The 18,831-nt window shown below is 35.1% G+C and overlaps 3 protein-coding genes across 3 annotated transcripts; 1 reads left to right on the top strand and 2 right to left on the bottom strand.

Moving 5' to 3' along the window:
- Nucleotides 1-9,005: 9,005 nt before the first annotated feature.
- Nucleotides 9,006-9,670, top strand: LOC122602097 (protein EARLY FLOWERING 4-like). Its single transcript, XM_043774830.1, has one exon. It carries the CDS (start codon nt 9,092-9,094, stop codon nt 9,476-9,478), a length of 387 nt encoding a protein of 128 aa, XP_043630765.1. The 5' UTR covers nt 9,006-9,091; the 3' UTR covers nt 9,479-9,670.
- A 557-nt stretch (nt 9,671-10,227) lies between these two features.
- LOC122602086 (peptidyl-prolyl cis-trans isomerase CYP20-1-like) lies at nt 10,228-13,282 on the bottom strand. The gene is made up of 8 exons (XM_043774822.1): nt 13,099-13,282; nt 12,908-12,976; nt 12,691-12,769; nt 12,073-12,120; nt 11,951-11,974; nt 11,678-11,860; nt 10,867-10,942; nt 10,228-10,607 (listed from the first exon to the last, which is right to left on the bottom strand). Exons 1-8 carry the CDS (start codon nt 13,180-13,182, stop codon nt 10,469-10,471), a joined length of 702 nt encoding a protein of 233 aa, XP_043630757.1. The 5' UTR covers nt 13,183-13,282; the 3' UTR covers nt 10,228-10,468.
- Nucleotides 13,283-15,116: 1,834 nt separating this feature from the next.
- Nucleotides 15,117-18,370, bottom strand: LOC122609748 (cationic amino acid transporter 1-like). Its single transcript, XM_043782694.1, has 2 exons — nt 18,224-18,370; nt 15,117-17,185 (listed from the first exon to the last, which is right to left on the bottom strand). Exon 2 carries the CDS (start codon nt 17,176-17,178, stop codon nt 15,382-15,384), a length of 1,797 nt encoding a protein of 598 aa, XP_043638629.1. The 5' UTR covers nt 17,179-17,185; nt 18,224-18,370; the 3' UTR covers nt 15,117-15,381.
- Between the last annotated feature and the right edge of the window lie 461 nt (nt 18,371-18,831).

The raw sequence follows: 18,831 nt of genomic DNA, 5'->3' as shown, positions 1-18,831 counted from the left end.
TAATGGTGAGCAGTGAATATGTTGATTTAAATAAATTCACATGAACTAAAATATTTACTCAATAGATTTGTTGCTCACCATTGCTTGTAGTCAGCAAAAAGACAATTCAAGCATGTAATCCAAAAAGAGCTTGATTTCCACACAGAGTTCACTAAGAAAGGCTTTAATGTCTTTCTCAATGTCTCCGGATGCTGGACTGGTGAGGTAGACATGAATGTGAATGGAAGAGACTTAAAGGTGAGTGGGGAGGGAGCAACAATCACTCTACCAACTAAAGTTGACATGAAGTTGAAATTTTTAAAAGAACTTTATATTCGATCCGAATGAGGTGAAAATATTTTTACTGAAAGGGAAACTACAAGTGTTGTTTTTTACTTGAATCTTAAGATGGAATTGGAGATCGAAAAGAGGAACTTGTTGTGTCCCGTGTGTCGATGTCCCCCAATTTTATGACTAGCATCTTTAAAATGAGTTGCCTCTTACCTTTTGCTACTCTACTCGGGATAACCGTTATTTGGCTACTTAATCGATTGTTATTTTGCTACTTTGATATAGGATAATTGTTATTTGACTACTCAATGAGAAAGGCTTCAACGTCGTTCTCAATGTCTCTCGATGTGTAGCGAGTGAGCTACAAGTGACGGTTAAAAAGGGGTCTTGATTGTGATCAGAAGCGCAACATCATGCCGGGACCAGGTAAGGTGGAGATGTCTAAAAGGTTTTTAGAAAGTTTCAAGTTAGAACCGGAATTAATAAGCTAGAGCCTTTATTTTGAAGGAAAAGCTTGATGTGTTATCTCCCTAATCGAAAGACTTCATTGATTTGGAGCATAAATAAAGCTACAGTGTCTCTTCTATCGACATATGAGGTGTCGATTTGTGAACAAGAGTTTTAGATATTATTTTATGCAACTTTATGCGATGTTTGATATTTTGTTATGAACACCATCTAAGCAAAATAGTAAAATATCATTAAGTAGCTTAAAATGATAACTAAAATTTTTTTGTTTACAATAGGACGACACCTCAAATGTTGTTAGAGGGACATGGTAGCTTTTTCTTTGCTCCAGGTAATTCGAATAGGAAAACAACACATGAAGCTCTCCTTTCAGAACATAGGCCTCACTTCTTTCGGTTCAATCTTGAAAAAATCAAGAAATGTTTTTGACAGATCTACCTTGGCAGGTCCCGACATGGCTGCTCCGATACCATCAGATCCATACCCTTTCTTTTCCAGTCACTTGTAATTCACCCACAGCACATCCCGAGACATCGACAAATACGTTGAAGCCGTTCTATTTGAATCGTGTTTCAAAATCGAGTTCTTTTGGAATCCAAAACCATGCATAGGGCCCTAGGCATAAAAGTAATGACTAACCTATTACATGTCCCTTGAGCAATTCAAATGGTTAGTGAAAATTTAATACTATACCATGAACATATACCGGTCAATGTCGATGTAGTTTTTGGTTTATTCATGGTTAAAATTACATAATCATATAACCATGCATTTCACACAAGAAGTTCCTAGCAAACTCTCAAGTATGCGTACCATTATACCAATATGGAATTGTATAGTAGCTAGATTTCTTTTTACGACATTGGCTTATTATATAGCAAGTTGCCAGAGCTTAATTTTACAATAGGGGAAGTAATTATTCAATGAGGGTTACAAGTCGACCCACGGGCCAATTTATCTAACAGTACAGTTTCCATGAGTAAACCAAAGATATTTGAATAGCTTAATAGCGTCGACATCAAGAGTGGTTGTTAAACGTTACAAAGGGGTGACAAAAGTAAACTTGTTCCCGACTCACCGTGTGAAAGATTATCAGTCTCAAGTCGATCACTCTGGTATTTGCTTTCGATCCATTAAGCAACCCACCCGAGTGACCGACCCTACCATCTTGCCACTTCTTCTAATTTTGAATCTAGAATTTTCATGGCCGATTCGTACTATTTGCTGTACAATGTGAGACTGCTTTTAATGGGTGAAACCGTAGACATTGACCATGGTTTTGGATACATCAATCTTTCATGACTTATTGGGTCTTCTGGATCATGGCTTTGTAAATAGATCAAAAACAAGATTAAATCTGGTGTGCATTCTGTTCCTTTGGATTACAATAAAGTATTATTAATTAAAGTTGCTTGATTCGACTTCCTAACAATTTTTCTACATTAATAGGTACAATACATGGCACTTGCTGCGGGTATTATTTAATACGTAATCTTTTGCTGTTATCTTACTGATAATGTTTACTCTTATATAACAGTTAATTTATATGCTATAGGCAGTGCTGAGATATCAGAGTTTTAGTTTGAGGTCTCATATTAGTGAGGGGCAAGATGAAGTTTAATTTCTTTAATGGTCTGGTGAATTATATATCTATTCATAATTCATCAAACAATATAATATTCGGATGATGCGCATTACACTTGAACTATAAGTTTATAGCTACATAAACTATGTCCAAGTAAATTTTTAAACCAGAGGTGGGCAATATACACGTATTGGGCAAAGTTGGCTCTGGTTGATATTGGTCATTCTTTAATATGGGTCAAAATAGGCAATAATTTACAATGCTTACAGATAAAAAATAAATATAAATTCAATTGGTAATCTAATTTTTTGAATAAAAAAGATTGAGGAGTTCCTTTTCTACTTTTGGTAGAACCTGGAAGCAGCCTCTCTACTTTTGGTTGGGGTAAGGCTGTCTACATCCTAACTTCCCCCATATACCGCCAAAGATGGTATTAGGACCCAAAACCCGTGAAAGACGGCATTGGGAGTTACTTCACTTTTTACGGGTGAAATTTTCCACTCTTAAAATTTTCAACTGCAATTGTCTTTCTTACAAATTCAACAGAACTAATGGATGATTCAATGTTGCAGGATCGATTAGTTTTAATTATAAAACATTACTTGTAGGATATACTCTACAACTTTTGTTTGCCTTCTTCCTTTGAACCTTCCCATTCATACACAGATAATTAATGATAATTCAGTCCATTATAACATGACAACCATTTACCCCCTCAATGCATTGATTATGGAGTATATGTATACACAAAACTATGCATATGGAAAGTTATTATTCATGCTTTGACATGGTCCCTTTTATCCTGTATATTAAAAATATATGTAATGTCCTTTTATTGATATGCCATGAATAGCTAGGTTATTTTCGCATCAATAGCTAGGCAACGATTTATGACGTCCACTCCACACCATCCGTATAGTTGGACTGGTGAAAGTATTAAATCACAGTTTTAATACTAACTTTTTTGGTTGCTTACTATCCACAGTAGTGAAAGAATTGAATGAGAGATCCATAAGACCGGCCCACAACGTCAAAAAGTATTAACATAGAAATTAAAACGCGATGATATTAAAGTGTCATGAAAAGAACTAATTAATGACGGTTAAAATATAGGCTACAACTAGCCTAGAATGTGGTGATCATAGGCTATCTCCAACCCTTAAGTCGTCCTTGGAGTGAATCCTTCAAGCGTGAGAGCACTCCGTTTGGAGTTCTGTCATGAAGCCCGATGTGAACCCGAGTAGATGGGTTGTTCTGTTTTAACAAATAATAGATTGAAAAATATTTTTTATTTGAAAAGGTTCAAAAGGAAATGAAATAAATAAAAACTTGAACAAATTGATTATTTACAAACTGGGTATTGTACCGATTTGAGTGTCAATACTTTACGTATTTGCAGGTGAAGATCGACAAGATACAAGTTGCTGTGCAACAACTAGCTTGTGCAGTTATCACCTTGAACCATTTTATCATAAGAGCCAAAGCAGTTTATGCGATGAAGAAATAAAGGGTGTAATGTTTTATGCGTGTTCTTGCTTTATTTTAAAATAAATTTTGCAATGTTTCAAAGACTGTAATGTTTATTTTCTTATCAAATTGTGTAATGTTTTTTATGTGTGAATAAAGTGTTTTTTATTTGTGTATGTTTTAGTTTGTTATAACTTTAAAGGGTTAAAAGTGTAAAGTTTGGATAAATGGGTAGAATTAAATAATTGGTGGGTCCAAGACTAGTCTTTGATAGATGAGTCCATTTGGTGCATTTTAGGGGGGGGGGGGATTAGTCCTTGGAGTGTTTTTTGCTGATGTGACGCTGACAGAGACTAGTCTTAGGTGGATTAATGCACTCCATTGGGTAGCCTCTTAGACCATCCACAACAATGGTATCCATAGGTGATTTGTGATGACATGGAGGATGTTTGTAGGAAGGGTATTGTTGTGAGTGATAAGGTGAAGGGTATCCATCATTTGGTGTTTGTAGAGAAGGATGGTGAATGATGGAGGTAGATGACAAAAATTGGATGGATGATGAATTGGTTTGGCAAAAATTAGTCGGGAAGTTATTTGGTTGTTTGTAAGAAGGATGGTTATATTATTATTGTGGGTAAAAGGTGTTTGTGGGAAGGATGAATGAAAATCTGACGTGACACAGTGATTAGGATGTTTGTTAGATGGGTATCCTAAACTGATGCGGACAGTCTTAGTAGTTTTGGACTTCTGTTGCCCTGTTTATAGCTTTGTTACCAGCTTTTAAATGCTCTATCTGTGTGGAATTACTAATACTCTCATAGAAGCTCATGCCCGGTTTATAGTTTTCAATTGGTACCAAATTGAATATCGGTGTTTGAATGTCCTATAAGAAATTGATATGTGATACGAGTATTGAATAATGGGGACTAACTAAATGAGAATTTGCTGTTAAAGCTAACTGGATCCGACCCTGAATTTAATTCGATGTAAACTAGCTAGTCGTTGCTAACTATTTATAGTTTTGATCATATTGGGAATTTTTAATGTCAAGGATACGTAGAGGACGGATGACTGTTTTGCAGAAATCAAAGATCTTCTCCTGTTCCGAGTTGGACATGTGGATCGAGGTAGTGTCATGATTTTATAAGTTCATATTAGCTGATTAAAATTAGTCTTCTTAAATTTATAGTTATTACTTATTATTTTTATAAATGTTTTCTGCCCTATAACATAAAGAAAATGTTGGTTTATAAATTAAACAATTCTGCACCTAAGTAATTTTCCAAAGTAAGCCTTTCCAAGTCCTTGAATGCTCTAAAGGTATGTGTTCGTTCTGCTCATAGAAAGCCATACTGTAAACTATTAGTAAGAAGTATATTAATCAATTTCTAGCATCGATTTATTTGGATTTTCTTGACTGACATGATAATAAGCATCTTGGAAGTGACAAGAGTTTAATGAATCAGTTATTTCGGTAAAGATTTTATTCTGCAACTTTTGGTTTCCTTTTCGAAAATATGTCTTTAAATAGTCTCTACTTTTTTCTTTTAACAGAATTAGTCTCTACTTACTGGCTGGTCTGTACACCACCCAGTTTTAGCCATATACCGCCAATTAGTCTCTACATTTTATAGCTTTGTATACTCGTGGCTTTTTGTAGTGGTTTATCGTAAATTTTTTTATGGATACAGGTAAATGTGTTCTTGACTTCAAAGTCAGACATGTAGACAACTATATAGCAGCAATCCATATGTGATTATAGAAGAAACCTCGCCTCGAGAAGCAACTTTAATGTGGAACAAAGATGCATCTGATCAACTTGTTCTGTTTTTAAGGTTAACAGTTCAATGTCGCAGATACCTACGACTTGAACACTTAATAATTTTGAAGTCCATGCTATATAAGTATTTAAGCATTACATAAAATAAAAACCACAAAATTCAATAGAAATATATATCCTTGGTTTCAATCTTCTCAACCTTGGAAAAACGTATTATCAGCAATCCATCTTTTGTCGTCTCTGTCTTCTTTTTGGCGTCATTCTGCCCAGCAGGTAAATTAATCCGACCAGAGACAAAAACTCCCTGTTTGTGCTCTTTATAATCTCTTACTGTGATGGTGAGAATGGCGCCATCGTGGTTATCCCCATCGTACCACGTCCAGATATTCGGGCTGCCTTGTGTAAAAGTAAAATCCTTCAATTTATTCCCCATTCCCGTGTCTAAAATTATACATAACTCTTCATCAGTTTCCTTAATCTCCTCTAATCCAGGGAAATTTATGGATATACATAGAAAATTATAAATATCACCACGAGCCTCTAATAGACCGTCATAGGTTACACAGATTGTATGGGGTGTTATGTCTAATATCTTCTCAAAGTTGCGGAATGGCGAGACTCTACTCACGAAATCTGAAATCATGAATGAATGATATTATTAATCATAATTCTCATAATATAAGTAATAATATACACTATAATGAAGAAATCAAATACTAAATAAATTCCATCTTTCAATGAATTATCCACATACATTACCAAAAGTGAGATATATTAAATAAAAAAAATACCAGAAAACAGTTGCTAAGCCTTCTTTCTACAGTTCTCGTAGCTGTATCTGGGTATTGCTCTGTTGGCAAAAGCACGTCGACTGCTAGTATTTGCCAAGCAGGCGGTTGGCCGATGGAAACGAGGAACGACAAATAAGGGTGATCGTCTGGTGGTAGAAGCAACAAGCCGGTTTACAAAACACGAAGAAGCCATTTATATAGTTGATTTATTATAAGAATCAAAATAAAATGTCGAGAATTATGAGAACCTGTTCATTTGCTCAATCAAATAAAGGTTAAAATGTTTTGATGACATTCACGTAATTATTGTGAATTGAAATTAACTCACAAAAGAAACACACGATGCAAAAGTTGAAAAAATTATGGATCTTAAATTTGAAATTGTCAACCTTCTTAGTTCTTGCGAATATTAATTAATTAAATTGGTATCGATATTTTTTTTACCCGACAAAAGTCACGCTTAAAGTTTTAGTAGAAAAGGATCGATTTAAACATTTTAATAATTTGAAATTATAAACATGTGATCATAACTTAAACTCATGTGAATTGCAATTTGCAAAATATAAAAATTCTGAAAACCATAAACTTTTGACTGATACACATATAAATAATCATTTTTCATGTTCAATTCACACATGAATAATTCAATTTACAAGCATTGAGAAAAAAAAAATTCATGACAATATTTGCATGCGTATATATAAAATCGATCAAACTCATTAATAGAACACATATAGGAAGTATGCATAAGTGCACATATTGAGCTTAGAATAACTTTTTTTCGTATAACTAAGTTAATGAGGGGTAATATATTATATATAATGCTATATATTTTAATATATATATAATATATATTATATATATATATATATATATATATATATATATATATATATATATATACGAACACATTTGTTTTTTTCCGAACATTCGGTCATTATATGACTTCGGGTAAACCTCACCGTATAATGGTGAAGCTTGTACGTACCAGATATTGATTATGAGCCGTTACAAGTATTCGGAGGGAAAATCACAAAATTTGTCATACATAAGAATCAAACTCAAGACCTGGGTAAAGGTGAGAGTGCCACAATGACAAGCTGGCTAGACATCTATGGCACGAACACAACTGTTAACTTCGGTAAAATTGAATAGTTATTAATGAAGTCCATGCTATATAGTACTAAGAAATAATAAAAACCACAAAAGTTTCAACATATATAAATATAAAGCACATTCATTTGACAACGCCATTATCCTTGGTTTCAATCTGCTCATCCATCTGCTTAACTTTAGAAAAGCATATTATCAACAATCCGACCAGAAAAGTTTCCGCATTTGTGCTCATCTTTCGCCACCACGTTGATGGTGAGAACAGTGTGATCGTGGTCCGTATTGATAATCCGTCTCCCATGTGTAAAATCGTTCATTAAGTTCCCCAATCCAGTGTCTAAAAATTATAAATACTTCTTCATCAGTTTCCTTCATCTCCACTATTCCAGGGAAATTTAAGGATACCTTAACCCCGGCCAACAAATTTATCACCACGTACGTACTGGCCTCCAAGAGACTATCATGGGTGATACAAAATGTATGGGGTGTTTTATCTAATATCTTCTCTAAGGTATTGAATGGTGATGAGAATCTACTAACCAAATCTGAAATCATGAATCACAAATATTTATAATTACTCGTATAGTAATAATAATATTATTAATCATAACACAAAATTACAACAACAACCAACGTATTGCACATGTCCAATCCCGTCATATAATTCAATTCTCGATCATAATAGATACTCCCAAGTCCCAATTTAAATGTCTTATTTTGACTTTTGAAGTATTTCTTTTATAACTTTGACCTTAAATTGTTTTGTGTATGTTATATACCAATGAAGCCTATAGATCCACATGTGAAAATCTAACAATGTGGGTTTGATTTTTCAGGGTGTCAAGATTATGTGGGGATTAAAATAAAAGTATTGTATCAGTATTATCTAGCTCATTCGAAATAAGTTAAGAAATACCTAATTTTGATAACGGGACTATGGCCCCCCATTATTTTATTTTATTTACCTTTGAATAATAATTCCAATAGAAGAAAAATGTTGCAAAAATAACACTTCTAACAGACTTTTTTTTTTAAAAGGTGTGGATTATTTGCTCGCAATAGGGGATCTAGCTTACGTTGTCTTAACCGGGTCTCTGCTAGAGAGCCCTCTCACCCTCAATACCTAGTAGGAGGAGAAACCCCCAACTAAACCGCTTGAATGCATGACATTTAATTGGGGTAAAACTATGTCCCCTCTGTAGGGCTCAAACCTGCTTCACCAGATGACTTTTTTGTGAAATTCATTTTAAATGTCTTCCCTATGTCTCGAACTCGAAACCTTCAGCACGTAAAGCTGGTACTCAACCATCGAGATATAATAGAAAATTTGAAGTTCTCGATTGTGAATTTGTGATTTAAGCTTTTATTTTATTTTTTTCTCACTCTTTTTTGGTTTATTGGACCATTTAAAATCATTTTCAAACAAAAGCCCAAAATCTAAAAAAGCTCCACTTTATCCGTATTTGCCTTAGCCCACATATAACCCGACCCGATTCACATAGACTTGTATATATGTGGAAACAAACAAAATTACAAAAAACAACAACATAAGTTGAATCAAAAACCTAATAATTAACCAAAAATTAAAATTACAAAAACATGGTCTGATTAGATTGAATGACAACCCTCGATTCTGCCTCTCCCTCATCAGCCGCAGATTCAACAGCCATGGTCGACGAATCATCTAACCACCACCACCAACCACCACAACAACCTTTTTCCGACCAACAAAACAACCCCAACAACAAAGAATCCGAGGTTGTCTGGACCACTTTCACTGACAGTTTTCGTGAAGTCCAAACTGTGTTGGATCGAAACAGGGTATTGATTCAACAGGTTAATGAAAACCATAGGTCAAAGATTCATGAAAATATGGTCAATAATGTTGCTCTTATTCAAGAAATCAATAACAATGTTTCCAAGATTGTGGCCCTTTATGCTGATCTTTCTACGAATTTTTCGAGTTTGTTTCATCAACGTGGGTCCGAGACTGATGGCGGATAATCGTCGATAAGGGTTCGATGTGTTTCGTGTTTGTAAGTTTCTGTGATGAGGTTTGGTTTTGAGAAAATTTTTGGATGGTGATTTTGGTTTGTGAAATGTTGAGTTTTGTAATGTAATTTGTTATGTATGTTGTTGATTGTAGATGTATTGGATGAGTTTTATGAATTTTTACTTGTCATTATGTTTTGTTAATATGCATTCTTGCTAACGTAGCGACCATATAAGTTGTCACTTGTAAGGTGTTTGAGATAAAAAAGTTCGATTAGAATAGATGGTTTGGAAATTGAATAGAAGAAGTTTGATACATTTTGATATTGATTGGTGATGTTTCCTTTGGCTTAAAGTTGAACATTTTGTGTTTACTGTTACATTTTGCCAATTAGTTAACACGATAACATTTGTCCGATCAAAGCTTAATCCGAAATTTACATGCATATAACAAAGTCAACCAGTTGTAGGTTGACTTTTTTTGCACGATAACATATGTCAGATCATATGATACTTTCTTTACACGATAACATTTGTCAGATCTTTGCAATTATCATATGATCTTTGGTGCAAAGAGAAACAAGTCTTGGTGATTAAAAGGCACTCAGTTGTAGGTTGACTTCAAAAGCTTTCATTCTGCTCAGGTGGTTCAGATCAAAACAAGTACAATTTAGGCCAGATTGGGTTGACCCGTAAACAATTCTTGTCCATTTTCGTGAATTCCATTTTATGACTAGATGATACAGAAACTACAACTGGGATGGTGATCAATTTCTTCTGAGGAGCTATATTTGTATAATCGGTACATTTAATGTGACCCTAACTGATACAGTTTTTACAAATATGGTTCTGGATTTACTTGAAAGATATGAAAGTAATAATATGACCCTAACTGATACAGTTTTTACAAATAAGGTCTGGACTGTCTTCCTAGTTTCACTATGAAATAAATGCATATGAAGGTTTTTGAAGTGGATTAAACTGGTGAGATCGGGTCAGGAATCACAAGGGTATTTCCCCGCTGTCAACAACAATGACGGTCGATCTAGGTGTACCATTTTGTCTCCCTTCCGCTTCAATCTTGTAAACTATGTCCATTCCTGATACCACTTTACCAAACACAACATGTCGCCCATCCAACCTGCAAAATTAAGAACAAAACAATAAATCCACAAAGGTAGAGAGGAACAGTTTGACTTTTGAGGTCAAAAAACATTCTCATATCAACTTCAATATAATTATGGTTTTATTAGGGATCTCCAAGATAACTTAAAACTTTATAAACAAGTACTTGTTTTTAGTATGTTAGTTTTAAACTTGTAACCAATACCATATCAACTTTGAAATTGAAATATTAAAGGTTTGACCTTAAAAAGTCAACCAGTGAAGAGTAAGCTTACCAGTTAGTTATTACTGTGGTGATGAAAAACTGTGAACCATTTGTGTCAGGTCCAGCATTCGCCATAGATAGTACTCCTGTTTTCAGATCAATAACTTTAAACATTTAGGACAACCAATTGACATTCTGAACCACATCGCTTTGGTTTTCAAAGCAAACTACTCTTTATTTTATCAAAAGGACCAAAAGAACGCAAAATTTGCAAACAAAGAACAGGTTTATTGGACAAAATAGTAATAGTAAATGCAAACAGGCCCCAAACTAGTCTTTATTTTATCAGAATGACAGATAGAGCTCAAAAATTGCAAACAAAAGATAGCTTTTTTGGACAAAATAGTAATAGCAAATGCAAAAAAGACCCGTGGCACCATCTGTCGAAAATCTTATCACTATTGCAAATTATAGTGTTGTTTCTTCCATTTTGCTAGAACTCGATGTGGCAATTTTCAAAAATTTACGTACAGTACAAATGAACCGATCTGTGTTATATTCTATCTATAACGGGTCAAACAAGTTACGCTCAAGAGGTTTAGCTAGAGAAAACAGGCCAAACAGGTGGAAAGACAAACAGGTATTTTCACACTCATAGAATCACTTCTATTGTAATAATATGCTATATTATATCATATTTACCATATGAAGTACTAGAAGAAAGAGTTGTGGGTGAGCCCAACCTGAGACGGCCCTGCATTCATACTAAAGAACTACCTGTTCAGACCCCATACCCAACCGGCCAACCCACACGATCATAGTTGAATTATGCTAGGATGAATTAATATTCTTGTTTTCTACTAGATCTAAGCTACATTTACCAGGATCAGTGTGTTTCAGTTTGAAGTTCTCATCAGCAAACTTTTCACCATATATTGACTCTCCACCACGCCCATCACCAAGAGTGAAATCGCCTCCCTGAATCATAAAGCTCGGTATGATTCTATGGAATGTGCTCCCTTTGTAGTGAAGAGGTTTTCCACTCTTCCCAGTTCCTTTCTCCCCTACAGGAATGAAAAAAATGCTCTAGCATCATTTAGTATAGAGTAGATTACATAGCGAGGGGAATCAGGTATCAAAAATTGATTGGTTACCTGTGCAAAGAGCCCGAAAGTTTTCTACAAAAAAAAGTATTTGGTAAGCGCCTTGAATGAATTTAGACCTTAAACCACACAAGAATACAACTATTTATAACATATGTGTGTGAGTGTTGTACCTGCAGTCTTTGGCACTGTCTTCCCAAATAGGCCCATGACTATGCGTCCTGAAAGCAAAGATTTCAAGATTCATGAGAAAACTATCTTAAGAGTTAACATAAACACAATATAACATCTGATTAACTTCTCTTTCGGTTCCACCATTACTTGGTCAAAATTCCAACTTACAATCAAGGTTGTGGAAGTCGCTAATCGTTCCCAGGTCGGTCGACAAGCGAGTTGGAGTACTCGGGTGTGTGCGGTGAGTACTCGGAGGTCAAAGTGGCCAAGTCAGGGAGTACTCGGAGTAATCGACCGACTCAGGTCGACTCAATACCCTCCTTGTAGCGAGTACTCGGAGTAATCGGACACCTTGCAGAGCCTTGTACAGTACTCGGGGGATGAGGATCATAAAGGGTCCAATGGGGTGCACGTAAAAGTCTATATAGGACATCATGCCATATTGCCACAAGTACTTGAGCAAAATTCTAAAACACAGTATCTCACAATGCTTATCGAATAAAACTTAGGCGCATCCAAGTTCAAATAATGGCATTTCAAATAAAAGGAAATTAACATTTTAATTAGAAAAGTAGACATAAATGAAATGCATATTGTGTATGAAACTAGAAACATACCCACAAGCTTTCCACCGATCTCTACATCGAAATAAACCTTGTGTGTAACTTCATCAAGACCGCCTTTTGTTCCCTTTGCCTAATCATTAATCAATGCATATAACTTGTATCATTAAGCTAAAAGGTAAAAACCATTGAACTAAATTCCAATTAATTCTGTAACATGTAAAGTAGTACATAGCAGATTAAATTAATAATCATGAACCTGTTGACTTACCTTATCACTATCCTGATTATTTACACTAGTTTTTTGGTATGAACCAATTCCACTATCATTAATCTTATTCTGTAAAAACAAAAATCCTATTATACAATCACATATATATGTATATGTATCATAAATATACATAAGATCTCAAATTAGTACTAAGATACATATAATAAAATGAATATGTACTATATAGATACCAGAACAAGAACAATGGTTCCAAAGAGAAGTAAAGCCCACAGTATGACAACTGGGTTTATTTTGCTCCTGGGAACCGGAGGCATATTTTATTTTTCCCTTTACTGATGAATAGATCTGTTGTTTTTGTTTTTCTGTTCGGTTTGGGGTCGTAAGTTTGACAGTGTAACTGTAACTTTGATTGTTTTGTGGGCAACATTCCTTTTACTCGAACAAAAACTATAACCACTTTTTTACTTTGGAGTGTTTCACAACGTAATTCGTAAGGGTGGGTATTTGTTGGTTTGAGTTAACGAGGCTATTCGCTCTGAACTATTCGATTTTTTTTACCAAATTTTATATTGACTAAATTGAAATAAAGCTACCTAGTGTTTTCAATTGGGTTGGATTCAGATTGGTGGGTTGAAATATCGAACCCGGACACCAACCTATATCCAAATCGGGTTGGAACACTACACCCAAATTCACAATCCGCAAACCCGAACCAACCTGATTTTAAGTGGGTTGTTTGTTTGATGGATTGGTTCTCAAGTAAGTAGGTCAAATGGCTTGTCTGATTGGTGGGTTTTGAGGTTGTTTCATGTCAAATAGGTTGGTTCGAGGTAAGTGGTTTAGAAAGTTGGTAGCTTGTCTAATTCACGGGTTGGTGGGTAAACCTATACATAATGATTATATCATTTTAATATTTTTTTTGTGTTAGCCACCAAGTGACAAACTAGAACCATTCTCGAATAAAAATGAAATTGATGGTTTGACAGGTCGATAATCCTTATTAAATAAACTATACATGTTATACTTGATATATAATATTCGTTAAGCGTATAGATTTTGAGACAAATATATGTAAAATAGGTTATTTAAAGTTTAAATAAGCTCTATGAATGGACATTACTATGGTCAATGCATCTTGGAGCTAAATCAATGCTAGAGTGGCCTAAAGATGACTTAGAAGTGTGTCTCTGCAACCTCCAAGATTAGTTCGGTTGAAGTTGGAATGACAAAATGATGTCTTATGGCCGGTAAGGTTGTAATGTGATGTGCATGAATCTCAAGTGACACATTTATCTATACAATAGCCTTGCTAAGTTTGAACGTGGGTTTAATGCGCCGCTACAAATCTAGCGACGCATTTCCCAAATTAAGATGCTCGTATACATCGCATTGGGTGCGTCTTATTACCTAGCCCCAAACTTGGAATTTTGATCAACTCCTATTGACGTTTGTTGACCGGTTTTTTACTACCATTACTTTTGTTGACCCAGATTGACCAAGACATCCAAAACTTTTAGACTCTCCCTATAAATACTCTTTCAATCACCTAAATAACATAGCCACTTTTGGCAGCAATGCCATTTCATACGGTCTTCACCCATCAACATAAATCATCCATCACCTCCTACCTTTAGTATCATCATATTTAACATCATTCTTACAAAAGCCACTTCTCTCTTTGTTTGATTATTGGATATATATATATATACTATCATTTGAAGACTTTGGGTTTGGTGCCATGATTGGGGAAGAACAAGACCATCATCTTCTGTTATTGCTTTATACTTATTTGGTGTACACACACCCATTTTCATTATATATAGTATTGTATTGCAATGTTAGAATACGTGGGGAAAAAACATAAATATTACTTAAATGTTCACACATCATATCATCAACCGAAACGTTCATGTTAGATTGGAATTAAGATGGATAACCTTTTAAAACCTGTAGATTTCTTCAACGAACACGGTTGATCACCCCAAGTATTTCTAAAAATTACCCAAGTTTTCACACATCAAGTCATCCGGGTCTGCCCAAGTGCCCAACTGAACATATAAGTTGTGCCCCTATTCGAAAATTTATGTTTAACTACACCTGTGCGTTAAGGGTTAAGACCTGTTAGTCAACATACACGGCCCCTAATCTTACCAGATCTATATTTTTCGATTTTCACGTCACAGATTTTGAACTTTTAATGTACGGACATCCGATATTAGACTTCCCTTGTTTATACTCCAGTTGCAGCTTTCGTAAACATTGAATCAATGCTCATTCATATATCAATATGCTTCAAAACAAGCAAATGTGTCCCCTTGCAACAAAAAAACATGTGTTCAACGGCCACCTTACGATGGTTAATAATAGCAATGAAGATTACAGTTGTGAGAGAAACGGCTGCATTACGCCCTTACATAGATACTATGTAATCTTAGGATTTCAGAGAGTAAAAAGATTACCAAATCTGCAAAACAAAACACAACTACTCTTTTGCTGTTAGTTATTGTCTTCAGTTACACAGCTTCGGAAGTCGTTTCCACACCTTTGCCTTTAACCTCCTCTGCCTTCATAACATCCTTTGATGCATCATATGAAGCATGCAGTCCAACAAAAAAGTAGTACACGAGCAGAAAGCCGGTCCAAGCCAAGAACCTCAAGAAAGATGCACCATCAATCGACCCCATAATGAATACATTAATGCATACACTAGCTGATGGCAACCATGGAACCATTGGCACACCCCACAGCTTTGGATTCCTTGCTTGTTTCACTGACAATTGAAGTCCCAAAGTCGATACAAACCAGACCCCAACCATAATTACATAACCCACCCAGCTATTGACATTCAATGCCCATTGTATTGAGAGTCCAATAGCCGACAAGATGATCAGACTCAGAAACACAATCAGCTTATTTCTATCAGCTGCAGATGTCTCTCCTGTTGAGTAGAATCGTCTCACTAACAAACCTATTGCCACCAGTGAGAAAATGAAGAGTGTGGAGATTGAAAGAAGGTTAGCCAGGATGTCCAGGTTCGTGAAGAATGCGACTAGGCAGTTTGCTGCAGTCATTATGATGGTGGCATTCACGGGTGTTCCACGTTTCTTGTGAATTACGGCTAGGATTGGTGGAGCCAGATGGGTTCTAGCAATGTGTGTGAAGTACCGAGCTTGCCCAATAATGTTAGACAGCAGAACCGTTGTCATTCCCTCTAATGCACCTAATGCGACGATATACTTAGCCCAGTTCATTCCCGCTGCATGAAACGCAATCGTGAAGGGTGCATCTCGGTCAATGTGGGTGTAAGGCTGCAAAAGACACAAAACCGTAGCTAAAAGTGAATAAATCGTGATGACAATCATCATGGATCCAACTAATCCAACCGGTATATCTCTAGCAGGATTCTTGGTTTCTTCACCTAGTGTGGCAACCCCATCAAAGCCGACATAGGCAAAGAAAAGCACCGATGACGCCTTTAGAACGCCCCGAACCCCAAAAGGTGCAAAAGGTTGAAAATTAGACGTGTTTGCTTTTGTAACGCCTGCCACGAGTATGAAGACCATGAGAGTCATGTAGATTATCGTTGCAACTGAATTGAACCTCGATGAACCCTTGATGCTGAACGATGCAATAGCACAAATTAGTATAGAGATACCAACTGCTATCGGGTCTAAGTGATTAAACCCATCTGCTAAAGATGTGACATTTATGCGGAAATCATTTGGGTCGTGGTTACATAATGTTGCAAAATACGATGTCCACGAACGGGCCACACTAGCTCCAGCTACAACGTATTCAAAAAGGATGTTTCCAGCAGCAATATAAGCTATAAAGTCACCAAGTTCAACTCTTAAGTAAGCAAATGACCCACCTGCCACAGGTAATTCAACTGCAAATTCTGTATAGCAGAGGACTGAGAGTAAAGCAGCAAAGCCCGAAATGAGATAAGACAACAGAACAGCCGGGCCAGCTAAATCCCGGGCTGCTTCACCACTGAGAACAAAAACCCCAGCACCCATGACTGCCCCAACACCAAACCAAATGAGGTCAAACCAGTTAAGAGTCTTTCTCATCTCATTCTGACTTCGGGCTCGCAGATCATGGAGCTCAAGTTGATCTGATGACCGTGCCAATAAGCGGTCTTTTAGACGTGTTTTAGTCTCCAACAAGGCCTTGCCGTAGTTTGACCAGCTCTGGAATGATTCTTCTGGCAAGAAATCATCTTTAACAAATCCACAAGATCTTTTTTTCGGTTCAGTGATGCTGTTGTTACCTTGGGCATTAATACCATCTTTATCAAAACTCACCATATTTGTCCTGTTTCCATAAGCCCAAACAATGAAAAAGATATATAAATTTAGATTTATTAAAGTGATAAGAATTTCCTTTAACCACAACTGACATATGTTAGATTGTTAACTATCCAAGATTAGAATCTAAAAGGCCATTTATTAATTAACAAACTCTAAGTAGTTATGTAAACACAATAATCAACAAATGTGAGAAAGAAATTAAAATAAAAAGGCTAAACTGCGCCAAAAAAATATTCAACCTATATTGCAATCTACGGTGTACATCCAACTTTCAAACCGTCTTATGTGTCTTTAGGTAAAGGTCGTATGACTGTGTACATCTCACCTCCTCATACCCCACTTATGCGGAGATTGAAACTGTGTCGTTGTTGTAAACCGTCTTATGTGTATCAAACTTGTAATTCATTGCTATTTTATGTTTCTAGATTCATCTTCTTTAGATAACCGATAGTTTTTGATGTCGTGGCCACGATATAAATTGCCACATCATCAAAACGACGTCACATCAACAGTTTACATTGTCCAAATGAATTCAAATTTGGATACACAAAATAGGCCTTTGTGAAGAAAAAAGTTTGATACACACAAATATCAAAATATATTCCTCATAGCTATACAAATTCCAAATGTGTTGTAACACATCAAAAAGACAAAATAAATATTTAATTAAGTGATTAAAAGTTCCAAAAATAATCATTGTTGTGCATAAAACAAAATTGATGGATTAAAATAATATATTTAGAAAAACATTATTTAGTATCATATATTCTGGACCTTCTTATGGTCACATGGTTTGTGCATAAAAACCAAAAAATCAAACAATCACATGTAATATTAATTATTGAACAAATAATAGTCAAATAAATTAATTAATTAAGAACCCTAATAGCACATTATTTATATACATATTTTAAAAACAGAAGTAAGTACAAGTAATAGTATATGCATGCATTAGCAGACTGTAACATAAATACAAGTGTGTGTGTGTGTATGTATATATACGTGCTAGAATTTAAGGAAAGTGAGATATTGTCTATATTACCTGGAAGTAATGTTATGAAGAAATTGGATGACTGAAGAAGAGAGGTGTAGAAAAAGGCGTTACAGTGTGACAAATGTGCGAGAGACAATGCGAGTATTTAACAAGAATCTCAAATTCTCATTCTCAAATGATAGTGCGTGCGGCGGCCTAAAGTATTCTCACGTTTTACTTTCTCACATTTCCCTTCTTTTTCATTTTCTTTCTTTTTCATATTTGGGAGTGTGATAATTTCTTTAATTTTAATTTTTTATACATAAAAGCATATTTTAAACTTTTAGGTATATTAAAAGTATCAATTACTCTTTTATACAATAACAAAGGATTTTTACCCCGCACGATGCGCGGCTCTTGAATAATATTTTCAAAACTTTTAGTATTGAATCAATAAAATTTTTAATAAGCAACGTTTAGATAAAAAAAATTATATAAAATAATTAAAAATATTTAAAAATCAAATATTCAAAATTTTCTTAATAGTCAAATCCACTGCATAAATGAGTGGACAAACAAAATATTAGAATACATTTAAACAATTAGCAACAACAATTTTATGAAATAAACTTGTTACATTGATTTAGTATAAAACATATATTGATATAGACGCTTTT

The sequence above is a fragment of the Erigeron canadensis genome, chromosome 1 (genome assembly GCF_010389155.1).
Source record: "Erigeron canadensis isolate Cc75 chromosome 1, C_canadensis_v1, whole genome shotgun sequence".
NCBI lineage: Eukaryota > Viridiplantae > Streptophyta > Magnoliopsida > Asterales > Asteraceae > Erigeron > Erigeron canadensis.
The sequence above is the reverse complement of the archived record's forward strand: the minus strand, read 5'-3'. Positions and strand labels throughout refer to the sequence as shown.

Coding starts and splice junctions, on each gene's coding strand:
- LOC122609748 (XM_043782694.1), bottom strand. CDS start 17,178: ATGGTGAGTTTTGATAAAGATGGTATTAATGCCCAAGGTAACAACAGC.
- LOC122602097 (XM_043774830.1), top strand. CDS start 9,092: ATGACAACCCTCGATTCTGCCTCTCCCTCATCAGCCGCAGATTCAACA.
- LOC122602086 (XM_043774822.1), bottom strand. CDS start 13,182: ATGCCTCCGGTTCCCAGGAGCAAAATAAACCCAGTTGTCATACTGTGG. Junction 12,770..12,907: donor ATAATCAGGATAGTGATAAG/GTAAGTCAACAG, acceptor ATTAATGATTAG/GCAAAGGGAACAAAAGGCGG. Junction 11,975..12,072: donor GACAGTGCCAAAGACTGCAG/GTACAACACTCA, acceptor TTTTTTTTGTAG/AAAACTTTCGGGCTCTTTGC.